This window comes from Sorex fumeus, unplaced genomic scaffold (assembly GCF_029834395.1).
Source record: "Sorex fumeus unplaced genomic scaffold, SorFum_2.1 ptg000110l, whole genome shotgun sequence".
In the NCBI taxonomy this organism is placed as follows: Eukaryota; Metazoa; Chordata; class Mammalia; order Eulipotyphla; family Soricidae; genus Sorex; species Sorex fumeus.
Window position 1 is genome coordinate 2,397,535 of NW_026606167.1, and position 16,543 is coordinate 2,414,077.

Genomic DNA, 16,543 nt, shown 5'->3' on the forward strand with positions numbered 1-16,543 from the left:
AGCTCCCCAGACGCCGGCCCCAGCCCTCCACAGGAACCGGTGTCCACTGTGTCCATGCTGCTGGGTGTCCAGGCCGGCACGAGGACAAGGACCTGCCTCCCTTCAGATGCTCCCCCCCGACAGGTGACCTGGAGAATAGTGGCCCGGCCAGGGCCAGCATCGGCGCAGGACCACCAGGAACGACACTGCAGCCTTGGAAAGGTGCATTCGAACATTTGCTCAGATGGGCAGATGGGCAGGGCCTCGGGGGTGCTTCCGTCTCCAGCTCAGGCATCACCACCTGTCCTGGCCCCTGGCAAGGGGCGCAGCCCGGCTCAGTCCCGGGGTACCTTGAACTGGTCCTTCTCCTTGCGGATGGCCCTCATGGTGGTGACCGGGTCCGACTCGCCCACATGTTGCTGCACCGTCTTCTCCCTGCAGAAGCCAAGCGGCTGCAGGCCAGGACAGAGCACCAGCCGTGCCCTAGAGGGGGCCGGGCAGAGCCCCTCGCGTCAGGGGACAGAGGCTGGCCCGCCGCCTGCAGCCCTACCTCACTCTCATGAACGGGTTGTAGGTGAACTCCTCAGCGATGGTGGACGGTACCGTGGGCTCCCCGCAACTGTACTTCTCCTGCAAGAGAAACGCTCCAGCTCCCAAGGAGATTCGAGAGGCCCACCAAGGGGAGGCGCACGCGGCCCCCTTCCATTTATAGGAAGCTGGTCAGTGCTGGTCAGCTGTGCGCTCCAAGGGAGACTCCCGAGAGGCTCAGCTACCGCCCACTCTGGGGCCTCCTGAGCCACCCGCCTAGCTGGGCTGCTGGCCTCTCTTCACCGCGAAAACCCGAGACCATCTCAACGTGCCCGTGCTTCCTCCAGCGTCTCCAGGGGAGGAAACGTTCAGTCTTCCCACAACAATTCTAAAAAAGGTCCTTCCCCAGGGACTGGGCGGTGCAGCTGGGCAGAGCATTTGGACCCTGCATTCAACACATCACGGCAGCGCACAGCCCTGGGGCTGCCTTGGGAGGGAGTGGGTGGGAGGGAGAGAGCTGTGGGTGCAAGGGCGTCAGGCACAGGGGACCCCTCAGAAACCCACAGAGCACAGGACAGGCGCCAAACACTAAGCGACTCTGGCTCGTTGGCTCACAGGATTTTAGAAAATGTTTCACTGAAGAGGAGGAAAATATAACATCCCGGGATTTGCGGGTGCTGCTAGAGGGGTCGGGCTGGCTTCTCACCCCAGGGAGAGGCTGGAGCGACACTACGGCAGGAAGGCGCTGGCCGTGCACTCGGACGACCCAGGATCCGATCACAGCACCCGTAGGGTGCCCCTAGGTCCACCAGGAGTGACCCCTGAATGCAGAGCCGGGAGTAAGCCCTGTGCACCGCCGGCAGTAACCCAAAAACCAAAAATAAATAAAATACAAGGGTCTAAAAGCAATGACTCAGGCTCTATATTAAGAACCTATAAATGCAAAAGATTCCGAAATAGAAGAAATGGGTTTAAAAGATCAGACATGAAAACAGTGGAAAAACGAATGTAAAGGTTTGTTTTTGGGTTTTTTTTTTTTTTCAGATCAACAGAGTTGATGAGACAGATGGAAAAAAACAGACAAACTGCTAAAAACTAGACATGAGGAAGGGTAATATTGATCTAAAGTGAAAAGTTGAAAATAGGGGCTGGAGAGACAGTACAGCAGGGAAGGACTTGCCTTGCTTGTGGCTGACCTGGAAATCGATCCCTGGCCTCCCATATGGTCCCCTGAGCACAGCCAGGAGTGATTCCTGAGTGCAGAGCCACGAGTAACCCCTGAACACAGCTGGGCGTGAGGACCCCCAAAAAACCATCGGAAAAATAAAACTACCCCTATCCAAAAAAAGAGGAAAACTTGACCTTAGGAATAGAGAGCCAACTCTGAGCCACAAGAGAAAATTAATTGGAGGCGGCCACCGGGTGGCTGTGCCAGCCAGGAGGCTTATGTCCAGTGGGACTTTTAAAATTCCTCTTACCCAAGAAGACAGCCAATTTTTTAATGGGCAAGCACTTTGAAGAAACTTCACAAAGTGGCCAATAAGCCGGAAAAGAGATGTTCAGCATCATTATGGAAATGCAGCTGAAACCCTCCATGAAAGCCCTCTGCATGCATTGCGAGGCACACGGAGGCCGGGGAGAGGCAGGGGCTGGCACAGAAGACCCGCGAGCCCCTTTCCCAGTGAGAGGCACCACCGCGGGCCACCCTCCCGTTTCTTCTGCAGAGGTTTCGGGGCCACCCTGGCAACAACCAAGGGCCATGCCTGGTTCTCTGGTCAAGGGTGACCCCGGTGGTGCTCAGGGGCCCGTCGGCAGAAGTGTGCGGGCAGGGCCTTAACCCTGGACCGTCCCTCCAGCCCACAGCCAGCAGGGTCTCAGCAGATCCAACATCCAACATCCGCCTGAAGCAGCTCGGCAGCTCCTGGGCATTCGCCCAGGGCTATGGAGACGGGGTCGCACAGAGACTTGACACGAAAGTTCATAGCAGTTTTATTCACAGTGATGGAAACGAGACCGGGTGGGCGGGGTGAGGGTGTGACAAGCAGGACGAGTGGCCGCCAGTGCCCTCAGGAGCTTCTCTAGCAGGATTTGAGAAAGCGACAAGTGCGCGCCTGCAGGCGGCTGTTGGGGGTCAGGGCACTGGGCCTGGAGCTGCGGTGCCGGCAGGTGGGAGCCGCCCGCGCTCAGTGGATGCCATGGATTACGTGGCACTGAACCTCAGCAATACCAGCTGGGACAGCGTGGACAGGGAGTGAATCCCAGAGCCACCATGAAATGCTCGATCCCTAAAATATCCAAGCTTCTCGCAGAACCGACTCAAGAAGATAGGAAAATCGAACAGGCCTCACAGACTGAGGGCACTGAATTCCCAATCAGCCTTTGCCATGGCAACTCCGTGTCCAGACGACTTCCCCGATCAGTTCTAATAGGCACTAAAGGAGGCACTGCCTATGATCACAGGACGGTTTTTGGAGAAAACAAGGAACACTTTCAACTCATTTTATGAGGTCAGCATTACCCTGATACTAAGACCAAAGACATTACAAGAAAGTCAAACTACAGACCAGTATTACTTTTTTCAGAGCACAGGACCACATCCAGCAGTGCTCAGGGCTTACTCCTGGCTCTGCACTCAGGACTTATTCCTGGTGGACTTGGGGGACCATATGGGATGCCAGGGATCAAGCCCAGGTCAGCTGGGGTGAGGATACAAGGCAAGCTCCCTCCTGCTGTACTATCCTTCTGGCCCTGGGTAAGGTGCTTACCTTGTATGCGGCCAACCGGAGAACAATCCCTAGCACCCCAGATAAGTCATCAGCAGTGATCCCTGAGCACCGAGATAGGAGTAAACTCTGAGCACTGCTGGGTGTGGCCAAAAAACACATAGGGAAAAGCCCCCTACCTGCTGTGCTATCAAGCTGGCCCCTATACCAGTATTATTTACTCATACAAAAATAACTCAGATGATACTCAATACCCATTCATGGGAAAGACTCAGAAAAACACGACTGTAACTGAAGCCCATAGACTAAGGTTTCCGGGAAAAAGAAGCTCGCCGCCACTTGGTGGTAAAACCCGGGCAACAAACATGCCTGCCCTTTCTTAGCACCCTGGTTAATGCCCAAGATCTCACTAGTAAGGAAGAGACCAAGAGAAAAGAGAACCGAAACCACATCCAGAGGTGCAGATGTCAGGACCAGGCTGAAGGACGGGACCCACCCAAAGCCAAGGTCACTGGGACCTGAGCTGGCCCAGGGAGCGCAAGCGGCCTCCTGTCTTATTTCCGCTCCAAGAAGGGGATTCTTAGGTGGCAGAAGGCAATCCAGTTTCTCTAACAGGTGTAAGGGGTTAGCGGGGGCTCCCCAGGAGTGCTGGGGGACCACATCGCACCAGCGACTGAGGCAGGGCCTCGTGCACGTGCAGCATCCGTCTCTGAGGACAGAAGATGCAGCAGGCGGACACTGCCGGGCACAGGGGAAACCCAACCCATCAAAGAAGCCATGACCAGAAAGCACACTCGCCCAGGCCACGGGAGGGCAAGGGCAAGGGCGGAGCGCGGGTGGCAGTCAGAGTGCACCCGCACACCAGCCCTATGGCACAGCCTCGTGCCAGAGCTGAGACAGGGGCTCTGAAAAGCACTCATGTCCATCTGCGGTGAGTGGACAGGATCCCGTCCACTCCTGAGTGGATGCTTGCAGGGTGGACAGGAGAGGACCACAGCAACAGCCAGGACGCCACCAGGCATGCGCGAGCTTCAGGGAGGGGGCTGGGAGATGGCCCCAGGTTACCCGCAGGCGCCTGAGTTCTGCCCCACGCCCCAAGCCAGGATCCGTGACGGGGGCCACAGGGCAGGCCGTGGCGGGGAAGGGGCAAACAAGCCTCGGGCCTGGAGGAAGGGGTGCTGTCCCCAGCCCCCTGCAGGCTTCGGGGAACGTGGGTGTGGGTGGAGAGGCCAGCAGCCCTCCTCAGAGGCCCGGGACCCCCACTACTGGCTTTGGGGGAGGGGATTTCTGGGGGCTGTGGAGGGCGGGGCCTGAGCATGTCCACTCACCTTGGCCCAGGCCAGCTTCTCCTGCACAGCAGTGTTCTGGGGCTCCACATGGCGTGCGAACTTGAGGTTGCTGACAGTGTATTCGTGGCCACAGTACACCCTCTGCGGGAAGGGGGGACTCAGGCTGGGCCTCACCCCTGGGCCCCTCACTCAACCCCCATCCCTGCCCAAGGCCTGACGCAGCTGCCTACTGTATCCGGAGGGAGCCGGCCGAGGACCTCAAGCAGGGCCTTGCACATCTCATCCGCCGTCCCCTCAAAGAACTTCCCGCAACCAGCCACGAACAAGGTGTCACCTGCAAGGCAGGACCCGCCATGGTGACACCGGGTCCCTCTGGCTCTGGGGCCACCCTTGGGCCCTGAGTGTGAGGAGGCTCATCTCGGGGTGTGGTGGGCGTGTCAGCTCGCGCCACACCCACCTGCCAATGCCAGAGGTACCCAGAATGGGGTGGGGGCAGCAAAGGAGAGTGTCCCGGCTTACCTGTGAACACGGCAGGGGGCTCAGATGTGCCGGGCTTGCTCACAAAGTAGCAGATGTGTCCCGACGTGTGACAGGGCGTCGCCAAGCACTTGATGTGGAGAGACCCCACCTGCGGGAAGCAGCACAGGTGTGGGACCCTGCAGGCAGGGCCCCCCAGCCACCCAGCCGAAGTCTCACCTGCAGTGTGGACAGGTGTGTGGCCCTGTGGGTCAGGGCTCCGACACGCTCGTCCCCCCCGTACACCTTCAGCCCAGGCGCCAGCTTCACCAACTTGTCATTGCCGCCTGCGTGGTCCCTGGGAGTTAAGGGGGTCCAGGTGGCCTCCTGTGCCCATCCACTGCCACTTGTCCCTCCTCCAGCCCTGGCACGAGCTCAGCTGGCCCTGGGCAGGGAAGTCCCAGGGCCCTGCCTGTGGCCACCAGCACAGCCCAGGCAGCAGAGCTGCATCGCCAGCTAGGGCCCCTCCAAAGCCCAGGCTCCCAACTCTGGGCACAGACCCCCCCAACCCCCGGGCCCGGTGCGGCTCACAGGAGCCAGTGTGCATGGGGCCAGGCACGGGTTCAGCCAGAGCCACCCTTCGTGGTGGGGGGGGGGGGGGGCTGGGAGAGCTGTCTCCTTGCATGGCCCCACTTTCAGCCCAGCCCTGCCCTGCTCTGAACTTGGGGTGCTGAGGGTTAGCTTTCCTTTTCTTTCTTTTTGTCCCTTGTAGGCTACACCTGGTGATGCTCAGGAATGGCTCCTGGTGGAGCTTGGGGGGCCATATGGGACGTCAGGGATGGAACCCGGGTTGGGTGCATGCAAGGAAGTGCCCTCCCCGCTGTGCTGCAGCTCTGGCCCGTGACCTTTCTTTCTCGGGTGAGGCCAGGGGTCCCAACCACCAGGGGAGCCCTGCTGCTCCCCGTCTACCCAGATGCCTTCTGGCTGTCCAGCCCGGAACAGCAGCCCCAGAGACTGTCAGGACACACCCTGTGCCGAGACACCCCGCACGGCAGAGATAAGGGAGGGGGAGGTGCAGGCACAGCCTGATGTCGGGCTCAGGCACTGGGGTGCAGAGGGCACCCCGGGCCCACGGCAGGGTCAGGAAGCTGCCTGGAGAGGGCAGGCAGGCAGGGAGAGTGTTTCTAGCTTCAAGGGACGGTGGACAGCCTGCTCCCCACCAACCGCACAGCAAACGAGCGCCCCATAGCACAGGTGAAAGCTGGGGTGCACTCTTCCCTCAGCCTCGAGGCTCCGGTCTCTCCCCAAGCCCCCATGGCAGTTCCAGGTCAGGGGACTCAGGGCATCAGTAGCAGCTCGGGCAGAAGCCTCAGAGCCCCACCTCTGCCTGGCAGCTATGCCATGAACACAGCGGGGCCAGGCTGGGTGCCCTGCCCCCCTTACCAGTGGTGGTGGGTGGTGAGCACTGTGGTCAACTTCACGCCCTGCTTTCTCGCTGTTTGTATCACCTGCAACCAGATGTGAGCCAGACACAGGCCATGGTCACAAAGGGTCACTGGCCTTTGGGATGGGGCGCCAGGAGGGCTGCGCCCCAACTCCAGAAGAGCGGGTGACAGTAGCACTACTGACCCATCTGAGCCCCTGTAGCCAAGTCATACTGAGCACAGCACACCTCGAGGGACAGAGCCACCCAGGGGCTTCAGATCAAAGCGTCCCCTCTCCCCCCCCCCCCATAAGCTCTTTGCCCTGCCGAAGAGCTCTAGTCAGGTGACAAGGGTGCTGCCCCAACCTTCTGCGGCTGCACCGGGTCCACAACAGCGGCCTCCCTGGTGTCCTCGTCGATGATCAGGTACATATAGTTGTCGGTCAGGGCAGGCAGGATCTCCACCCTCATGCTGCCCTGGGTCATGGAGGTACTCTTCCTCTGCTCTGTGTGATGGAAGGCGAATCCCAGCAGGGCTGGACCTGAATGAAGACAAAGTGACGCCTCTCTCAGTGTCCACAGGACGCACATGGACCAAGAATTCCAGGAGGACCCCACCAGAGCCACCGCAGGGCCCTAGTGCGCCCACTACAGAAGGAGCCTGGGTCCGCACGCTCACAGCAGGGACGGGGGGGCCCAGGATGGCTCCCCCGGCTCCGGCTCCCACGATCCGACCTGCAGATTCGCGGAGCCCAGCAACAGAACTAACGGGGTCAGCTCCACCCGTAGCAGGCTTCTCGCCGGTGACCCCGACTGCAGCCTGGCCCTGGGCGCCCCGCGGGCTCGGCTTTCTGTGCTGCTGTCCCCCTGAGCCCCGCCGGACCTGCTGTCCTGCAGCCCCTGGACACAGCCCGCCCCAGCGGCGGGCGAGGCGGCTGCCGTCGCGCCCCTGAGCGCTCCGCAGCGTGTCTTTACCTAGCACCTGTCCTGCGCCACCCCCGCTGACCGTCACCCACCGCTCCAGCCCTCCAGTCTGACTCACTGCAGTGGCCTCACCCCCGCCGCGCCCGTCAGCGGGTTAAAATCCTGCGTCAACAGAAAAGAGCGTCAGCGCGCGGCCGGCGGCTGTCCGCTCCCGCTGCCGCTGCCCGCTGCCCGCTGCCCGCTGTCCGCTGCGCGCAACCCCCCCGCGCCGGCCCCCCGCCTACCCGCGACGCGCCGGGCGAAGGCGCTGCCCCGCGCGGCCAGGCTCCCGAGGCCCAGCAGCCCGCGGCCCAACACCATGACCTGAGACAGCAGCGGGGGCGGCGGCGACGACGCCGCGTGACGTCGGCGCGCCGAGGCCAATCGGCTCTCGCCGGCCGCCCGCCCCGCCCCCAGCCAATCCGCGCTCGCTCCGAACCCGTGCTCGGCCCGCGCGCCAATCGGCGCCCGCGTCCCAGCCCACGCCCGCCCCGCCACCGGCCAATAGGGCGTCCTGCCCGGACCCCGCCCCCGCGCCGGCCAATCGGCGCTCGAGGCCGGGGCGGGGCGGCGCCGGGCCGGAAGGGAGCGGCGTTCGGGTCGCGAGCGCTCGCGCGGAGGCTGGGGCTATGGCGGCGCCGCGGCCGCTGTCCCGCTTCTGGGAGTGGGGGAAGAACATCGTGTGCGTGGGCAGGAACTACGCGGACCATGTCCGCGAGATGCGCAGCGCAGCGCCCAGCGAGCCGCTGCTCTTTCTGAAGCCGTCCACGGCCTACGCGCCCGAGGGCGCGCCCGTGCTGCTGCCGACCTACACGCGCGACCTGCACCACGAGCTCGAGCTGGGTGTGGTGCTGGGCAGGGCCGGCCGCGCCGTGCCCGAGGCCGCCGCCATGGACTACGTGGCCGGCTACGCGCTGTGCCTTGACATGACCGCCAGGGACGTGCAGGACGAGTGCAAGAAGAAGGGGCTGCCCTGGACGCTAGCCAAGAGCTTCACCGCCTCGTGCCCCGTCAGCGCGTTTGTGCCCAAAGAGCGGATCCCCGACCCGCACCGGCTTAAGCTCTGGCTCAAGGTCAATGGCGAGCTCCGGCAGGAGGGGGACACCTCGGCCATGATCTTTTCCATCCCCTACCTCATCAGCTACGTCTCCAAGGTCATGGCCTTGGAGGAGGGAGACCTGATCTTGACCGGGACGCCGAAGGGAGTCGGACCCGTTAAGGAGAACGACGAGATCCAGGCAGGCATCGAAGGCATCCTCAGCATGACATTCAAGGTGCAGAGGGCAGAGTATTGAGCATTCGGACTTCTCGCCAAGATCCGAGCAAGGCAGAAGCATGCCCAGGTTGTTCGCAGAAAAGCAGCAATTTGAAACGATTGGATTAAATCCTATTCCTTAACTCAGAAACGGTGGCCCCCTCCGAGGATGGCGTGAGGGGAAGGTGCCCGGCCAGAAATGGGAAGAGAAAGATTTTTCTAGGAACGCACGTAATAAAGCCTTTGTGATACTTCTATAGATTTCTCTAAATGTTCACTGGACGACTCTTCTCCTAAAACTGCCTCCCAGGGTCTTATCAGTGGCTCTTTCTGGGACCAATAGTTCAAAATCTGCAAAGGAAACTGAAAGCATTTTTTAAATCAATTTCCCCCAAATTACTGGGCCAATATTAGGCCCCTGTGCCAATTAGCAGAATTAATTCCCACCACTCCCAAGAGATTCTTCCATGGAAAGATGGAAGAACTCCACATCATCGGTTTCTTTAATCCTAGTCAGTGGACAACCAATTCATCTGCTCAGAGAATGTCCCTGGCCCATATACTCTGCGTTTGGGGCATCATTTTGAAGGTAATTGTCTTCTAAATAAATATGTTGTCATCTTTGTGGATCCTAAACTTGTACTTTTTCTCTCCAATAGTACTCAGGAGGGACACTTCCTGTTAAGGAGACCAGATCTTGGTCTTTGACCTTCAGTGTCCTGAGCACCACTAGCAGTGAATTAGCACCTCTCTCCCCCGCAGAGCCAGGGGAAGGAGACTTCCAGAGGCCCAGTGTCTGCTGTTTATTTTCAGCTGCCCCTCTGACACGCCTAAGTGGTGGCATTGCACAGACAGCTGAGCTTAAGGTACTGCTTTGCACCACAGCTAACTCAGGGTCAATTCCAGAGTCCCCTGAACATTGCCAGGGGCCTTCACAGTGAACTGCTGCTGGCTGGCTGAAAGCTGTCGGGAGGGTCCCCTGACATTCTCGCACCTTGAGATGCCACTCAGAAAGGAGGCAGATCATGTTGGCACAGCGTCTGATGAGCCTTTGGCTGGGTGTCTTCATCTTTACCCACTTGTGACCCCCTCCCCCTTTTTAAATTTTTTGCTGGAGAAATATCTACACAACCCCAGAAATATAAAGTAGGTATACAAATCAAACATTTGATGATAATCATAAATTTACTTAAAAACAACTTTTTTAGGGGCTGGAGCAATAGCACAGTGGGTAGGGTGTTTGCCTTGTACGTGGTCAACCCGGGTTTGATTCCCAACATCCCATATGATCCCCTGAGCACCGCCAGGGGTGATTCCTGAGTGCAGAGCCAGACCCTGAGCATCGCCAGGTGTGACCCCCCCCAAAAAAAAACCCAAAAAACTTTTTCACAACCCCCACAGTGATACAGTGCCAAATGAAGTCATAGCCCACAGTTCAAAAAGCAGATTTTAGGCTCAGGCAGGGGTCTGCTAGCCCCCTGGAAGCTAAGGACATCAAATTTAGTCTTGAGAGCACTTACTAGAAGCTTAGCGCTGCTAGGTATTGGGCCAAGGATGTTCCCTGTATCATGTGTGCCCTCACACGGCTAGAAGGTACTGTTATGGCAGGCCTGTACCCAGAGGAGGACGCAGGGGTTAGCCAGCCTGCTCAGTGAGTGACGAGCTCAGATATCACCCAGGTGGCCCCAGACCAGAATGGGAAGCTTTGTTTACAGTGCAGCTTCCTTTCTAGGTATATAAAAACTCAAACATGAATGTTTTGTGCAACTCCTGCCGTTCAGTGATAAGTATTAGAAAGTGCTACGATTGGATTTGCTTATAAAATGACATACTATCTAACTTTTCCTGTACTTGTTTCTTTTTACTTCTGCCTTATCTTTTGGTCATTCCTGGCAGTTCAGAAGCCACCGGGCCCACATGAGCTATGTGGTGGCAGGCATCAAACAAGGGCCCCCTGTGCCAAGGCAGGTGCTCCACCCTGAGGCACATCCGTGGCCCTCAGTTTCTTCCTAAAGGTTTTGGGTCACACCCAGTATTGCTGGGGGCTACTCCCAACTCGGTGCTCAGAGGTCACTCTGGCTGTGCTTGACCATGTACTACCAGGAGTCAAACCTAGACCCCCACTTGCCAAGCATGTGCTCAGCCTTTTGGGCACTCTCTGGTTCCAAGTTTCTTCTTTTACTTGCTTAAGCCATCCATGTTAATATAGAAGTTAGAAACTATAGTAAACAAAAACACCAAGAATTTTATCCACTCAGGAGATAGCCAGTAAAACATTTAGCTTATATTCTTTCAAATCTGTGATACAATGTAAAAAATATAATTTCTTTATGCCGTGCAATATTTTTGTGTGTAGGCCGACTTTTCATGTCAGTTGGCACATTTCTGCAGTGATGTTTTCAGTGATTACATAAGTCTCTGGTTCAGGCCTTTGCTAATCCGTCGCTTTGGCGATAGATTTGCTAGTGGAGTCAGCACACATTTGTGGTTCTTTCCTTGACAAGGTCCCCGAAGTGGAAATGCCTGATCAAGGGAGATACCCTGGTCTAGTTAACACACAGGTGCTGCTGAGACGGCCGCCCCCGCTGACCTGGAAACAAGCTCAAGTATGAGGCAGCAGTTCACACGGAGCCCCAGCGTGGTAGGGAGTGCCCAGTGCCCCTGAGGTCAGCGTCCTCCAGGGAGGTAGAGCAGCTTGGCCAAAGAGCTGATCTCAGCACTGCTTTGCAAGAATCAAAAACTTAAAAGACGAACCAGTTCCCACAACTCTGAAGCAAAGACTAATGAAACCATTAGTTTCCTTAGAACCTTCACTAGGTAGTTTCTGTTTGTTCTGCCCGCATACACTGTGAGACTGGGGTTACCTGCGAGACAGCACTGGCAGCGTGCACCTCCTGAGGTTGGGTACATCTAGGACACAGCCATAATGCCATTATCACACTGAAGAAAAGGAAAGAATCAAAGTACAGGGGTTTGTGCATTGTAACCCCGATTTGAATCCCTTCCACCACACATGGTCCCCCCAATGTGCCCGGATGTGGAGTTTGTATATTAGAGGCCACCAGCAGGTGTTGGAAAGGTTTCCCTGCACTGCTGCTTTGCTGAGGGAGAGCCCTGCAGTGTGGTGGAAACTGAAGTCTCCAGAGAGCACTGTGGCCCTGTGTGAGGCCCCTGGCATGCACTGCAACCAAAGTGTGTGCAGTGCCACAAGAGGTGTGCAGTCCCAAACAAACCCCATGGTCAGAAAGGCGTGTGAGCACAAGTAGGCATGCAGTCCCCACCACAGCAACAACAGCAAGGAAAAGGGGGAAAGGAGTGAACTAATAAATGCTACTTATTGAGCATGAATTAATTACGAGTGTAAACACATTCGAGTGTAAGCATGTACGAGTTGAAGCACACCACACATGAACTCACTTAGTCTGCGCAGTCACCCAGGGGACACAGCACTATTGTCACCACTTACAAGGGAGCTGAAACTAGAGAAGCTCAAGTGCGGGCCATCTGGAGCAGGCGCAGGCGAGCCACTTCTGCCCCAGCCAGTCTGTCCATCCGTAAAGCGGCAGGACTAATCCAAATACCAGGAATGCAAGGAAATATCACCACATCTGTTACGAAGAATCCCTCAGTGTTAATTATTACTATTACTGCAAGTTGATCTCCAAAAGCTTATCCCAAGATAATAATCAAGAATGTAGATGTGGGGCCAGAGCAATAGTACAGTGGGGAGAGAGTTTGCCTTGCACGAGGCTGACCTGGGTTCGATCCCCAGCATCCCATATGGCCCCCCCCAAGCACTGCCCTGAGTAATTCCTGAGCGTGGAGCCAGGAGTAACCCTTGAGCATCACTGGGTGTGACTCCCCCAAAAAAAGAAGAATGTAGGTATAATTTATAATATCAAGAAAATGGGAAGCATCTTAAATGTCTCACTGTCCTGATTATATCTCTTACACTCATGGGTTGGAAAGATAGACTGGGGGAAGGCCTTTGTCTTGCATTTCATCAACCCCAATTTGAATCTCTATGCCCACATATGGCCCCCCAACCACTGCCAAGGATCACTCCTGATCATAGATCCAAGAATAGCCCCTAAGCACATCTGGATGTGACCAAAGGATAATCCCCCAAAACCTGCAAACTTCTTTTGGTACCCAGTGCTCAAAGCCAGGGCCTTGCAGTTGCAAGACAAGTGCTCTGCTACTGAGCTATATCCCAAGCCCACAAAGCAATATGATCAAAATTTAACAGATCAAAATTAACACATAGCATGTTTCTGCTTCATACAGAATATTGAACAAATAAATTTGCTAAAACAGAATAAAGAAAGGAAACCCTTATTGCAAAGAAACACTTGTAATTAGGAATAAGGACCAGAGAGATGTTACAGGGATTAGGGTGCAGGTGGCTGATCGGCTTCAACCCCCAGAATCATTTGGCTGCCTGAGCATTGTAGGGCAGAGCCTTGGGGCCCAACAGCACCACCTCCTTGATCACTAGCATTGAAATGTGGCCTTTGCTGGCCAAGAATTTCCAGGAAGGACTTCAGTCACCCTAAAAAGTGCCCTCCCCACCTCTTCTTTTTTTTCAATTGTAGGAGTACTGCTGTTTATTCAGTCATTGATTAAGCTGATTAAAGTTCTCACCTCTTCTTAAAAAAAAAAAGCAAGGAATAATTGTACAATCAGCCAACTTCTCAGATAAAGCTGCCTGACACCCACCCAGACACTGGTACAGGAAAGTCCCTGGAGGGAGCACACAGATGTGGGCGCCTGTACTCTGTGATGTGCAGGACAAGCTTTGCTATGACTTCTGTGTACGTGGGCATTCTGGCTGATTTACAACAACATTTCAGAAACCAACTAGTTTTGTAATCTCCCGTTTGTAAATGTGGAGCACCCCACCCTGTAGGTTCAGCCAATGAAATCAGAGTAATCGGGGCATCCCTCCAGTGACAAACCTGGTGCTTCCTTAGCTGAATACTAGTAGCCCGGGGGCCACCCAGGAAGCAGTGAAGTGGGCCCTACAGCCTGTGACACAGGAGCACTGGGTATCACGCTGCACCTGTTTCTACATGCCCAGCGGGGAACTGGAGCAAGATAGAGAGGCCCAGAGACCAAAGCAGTCGGGACTGTGGTTGTTCCTGCAGCCCAGGCTTCGGAGCTTCGGGAGGGCGGATAAAGATCGAGAGCTGCCACACCCCCAGGCCAGGCCCCCCACCCTACCCTTCTCTCCTGCGCCTGTTCCCATCTCCACACCCTACCCTCCCTTCCCACTCTCTGGGGTCACCATGCTAAGCACCCTACTGGTGTACACACCAGCCTGTGTCCACTACCACAACCAGAACATACAGCTTTCCTCCGGCTTCCCATGGTAAAAGCCAAAGAATGTTCCCAACAAGATCTACCACCACCTTGGAGAAAAGACGCCTGTATACTTACTTTCTTGCTCACTCTTGTGTTCCCAAAGCATCAAATATTCTGGTCAGATCTCTCCGACATGGGCCACCGTGCACTGTCACAGGGGTTCTGTGTGTGCGGGGAGGAACTGCGGGAGGCTGGCCAAAGGAGCTGTCTCTGTCGCTGCCCAGGCTCCCTCTGAGCGCTGAACCTGGTCTCCTCCCTCCTCTGTGATCGGGCTCAGCAAGCCTTCACAAGCACAGGGCGGGCTCTGTCACCAGAGGAAGCAAGTGACTAGGCACGCTCTCCAGTGTTCAAAGGAGTTGCACAACTCTGCCCACAGCAAACTCTGTCCCCACTCGGCCAGGTCCCCATCATGACCTGCCGACTCCAAAAGAGCACTCTGAGTCTCTGCCACGCTCGGGGTACAGACTCAGATCTTTCTTCAGGGAAATAAGATACGAGGAAATGGGCTTAAGAAGTGAAGGGGCCTATTGTTGTTTCATAACTGGTTGTTGCTATTTACATTCCTTTGTTGAGCCTACAGAAGCTTTTAGCAAGTATATATTGACCTTCTGTTTAATGGTGGGCTGGAGCAATAGCACAGCGGTAGGGCGTTCGCCTTACAAGCGGCCAACATGGCCGACCCGAGTTCGATTCCTCCGCCCCTCTCGGAGAGCCCGGCAAGCTACCGAGAGTATTCGATATGCCAGACACAGTAACAACAAAGTCTCCAATGGAGACGTTACTGGGCCCGCTCGAGCAAATCGATGATCAACGGGAGGGCCTTTACCTTTACCTTTTACCTGTTTAATGGTCAAGACAGGGTCAGAGGCCATGGATACTGACAACTGATTTGTTTTGCTTTCTTGTCTTTTCTCCATGCCTATTATCTACTGCCTCATCTTGATTTATAAGTGAGACTTGGATAAACCACAAGAATTGTTTTGTGGGTTTCCCGGGAATACTATGAACATATTGCTATTTTTTTTAGTGAAGGAAATCAATTTTGTATAGTTTATTTCAACCTAAATAAAATGTGAATTTTGTTTAAAGAAAAAAAGTGAAGGGGCCAGAAACATAGCACCAAGGGTAGAGTGTTTGCCTACATGCGGTGAACCCAGGTTTGACTCTTGGCGTTCATATAGAAGATACCACAAGCACCACTGGGAGTGATTCTGAGTACAGAGCCAGGAGTGACCCCTGAACATCACCGGCTGTGAACCAAAAAATAAAAAAACAAAAACAAATCGAGGGACTGGGGAGGTGGCCCTGTAGTCGAGGTAAGGTATTGTTTGGTTTTTGACCATACCTGGCCGTGCTCAGGGCTCTGAGCTCAAGGATCACTCCTGGCAGGTTAGAGGACTACATGGGATGCCTGAGATTGAACCTGGGTCTGCCACATATAAGGCAAATGTCCTACCCACTGCACTATCCCAGCACTTGCCTTGTAAGTGTGAGGTCCTGGGTTCCATTCCCTGCACCTCCAAAAAATTAAAATTCTTTGGGGACTGGAGAGGTATTACAGTGAGTAGGGCACTTGTCTTGCACATGGCCAACCCAGGTTCCATCCCCAATACCCCATATGATGTCTCGAGCACAGCCAGGAGTAATTCCTGAGTCCAGAGCTAAGGGTAACCCCTGAGCATTGCCAGGTGTGGCCCCCAAAAAACAACAACAAAAAACCCAAACTACCTTGCTAAGAAAGAAAAAAAGAAGGAAGGAAGGAAGGAAGGAAGGAAGGAAGGAAGGAAGGAGAGAGAAAAGGAATCCTGGGGCTGGTGTCATAGTAGAGCATGAAGGGCACTTGTATTGCCCACAGCTGGCCCTAGTTTGATCCCATATGGTTCCTTAAGCTCATCAGGAGTAAGCCCTGAAAACAGCTGGATGTGCCCCCCCCACCCCATAACATCTATCTTTGGGAAAGATGGAACTTATTTATTTTTTGGTTCCCGAGTTTTATTCAAGAACTCATACAAAACATTCCAGATAAAGGAGCTAATCCTCGTTCTCCGCCTCCTCCTCCTCGTCCTGGTTGATCTGGAAGTAACGCAGCTCGTAGCTCTCCTTGCTGCTGGCCTCCACATGCAGCCAGTCATGCAGGTTACTCTTCAAATATTTTTTGTGAGATATTTCAAATACCTTTTGGAGAAAGGCACTTCTGACGTGACCATGATCTTGCTCTTGCTCCGCTCGATGGTCACAGCACCGCCCCCCAGATTCCCAGCCTTGCCGTTCCCCTTGATTCGCTCCTGAAGAAACTGCTCGAAATTTGCAGCGTCCATGATCCCATCTTCCACAAGGTGGGTGCAGTCCAGGGTGAACTTAAGAACTTGCTTCTTTTTTTTTTTGTCCCCGTTGGCCACAAGTTTTTTTCATGGACGCCATGGCGGTGGCGGAGGCAGAAAGGAAACTTATTTATTAATTCATGCAAACATCCTCCAATTTAGAAGGAGAGAAGTCTGGTAGAAGGCCTTCTAAGAAGTGAGTTTGAATGAGAAAGCTCTTTTAACATAAATCAACTTCAGGA

At 55.3% G+C, this 16,543-nt stretch overlaps 2 protein-coding genes and 1 pseudogene across 6 annotated transcripts; 1 reads left to right on the forward strand and 2 right to left on the reverse strand.

Annotated features, from left to right (window-relative positions):
- Window positions 1-202: 202 nt before the first annotated feature.
- HAGH (hydroxyacylglutathione hydrolase) lies at window positions 203-7,742 on the reverse strand. Of its 5 annotated transcripts, XM_056135253.1 has the most exons (10): window positions 7,607-7,688; window positions 7,441-7,484; window positions 6,765-6,940; window positions 6,419-6,483; window positions 5,216-5,333; window positions 5,039-5,147; window positions 4,750-4,853; window positions 4,559-4,660; window positions 530-609; window positions 203-414 (listed from the first exon to the last, which is right to left on the reverse strand). In XM_056135253.1, exons 3-10 carry the CDS (start codon window positions 6,882-6,884, stop codon window positions 315-317), a joined length of 798 nt encoding a protein of 265 aa, XP_055991228.1. In that variant the 5' UTR covers window positions 6,885-6,940; window positions 7,441-7,484; window positions 7,607-7,688; the 3' UTR covers window positions 203-314. The 5 variants fall into 5 exon arrangements, with proteins under 5 accessions (XP_055991228.1, XP_055991225.1, XP_055991227.1 ...); XM_056135250.1 differs by lacking the exon at window positions 7,441-7,484 and having other exon boundaries at window positions 7,607-7,742; XM_056135252.1 differs by lacking the exon at window positions 7,607-7,688 and having other exon boundaries at window positions 7,374-7,484.
- Window positions 7,743-7,967: 225 nt separating this feature from the next.
- Window positions 7,968-9,245, forward strand: FAHD1 (fumarylacetoacetate hydrolase domain containing 1). The gene has a single exon (XM_056135275.1). The coding sequence runs from the start codon at window positions 7,991-7,993 to the stop codon at window positions 8,654-8,656; it is 666 nt and encodes a 221-aa protein (XP_055991250.1). The 5' UTR covers window positions 7,968-7,990; the 3' UTR covers window positions 8,657-9,245.
- A 6,766-nt stretch (window positions 9,246-16,011) lies between these two features.
- LOC130042993 (60S ribosomal protein L22-like) lies at window positions 16,012-16,388 on the reverse strand (annotated as a pseudogene).
- Between the last annotated feature and the right edge of the window lie 155 nt (window positions 16,389-16,543).

Coding starts and splice junctions, on each gene's coding strand:
- FAHD1 (XM_056135275.1), top strand. CDS start 7,991: ATGGCGGCGCCGCGGCCGCTGTCCCGCTTCTGGGAGTGGGGGAAGAAC.
- HAGH (XM_056135250.1), bottom strand. CDS start 7,682: ATGGTGTTGGGCCGCGGGCTGCTGGGCCTCGGGAGCCTGGCCGCGCGG. Junction 6,941..7,606: donor CTTCGCCCGGCGCGTCGCGG/GTAGGCGGGGGG, acceptor GTCTTCATTCAG/GTCCAGCCCTGCTGGGATTC. Junction 5,148..5,215: donor CACACCTGTCCACACTGCAG/GTGAGACTTCGG, acceptor TGCTTCCCGCAG/GTGGGGTCTCTCCACATCAA.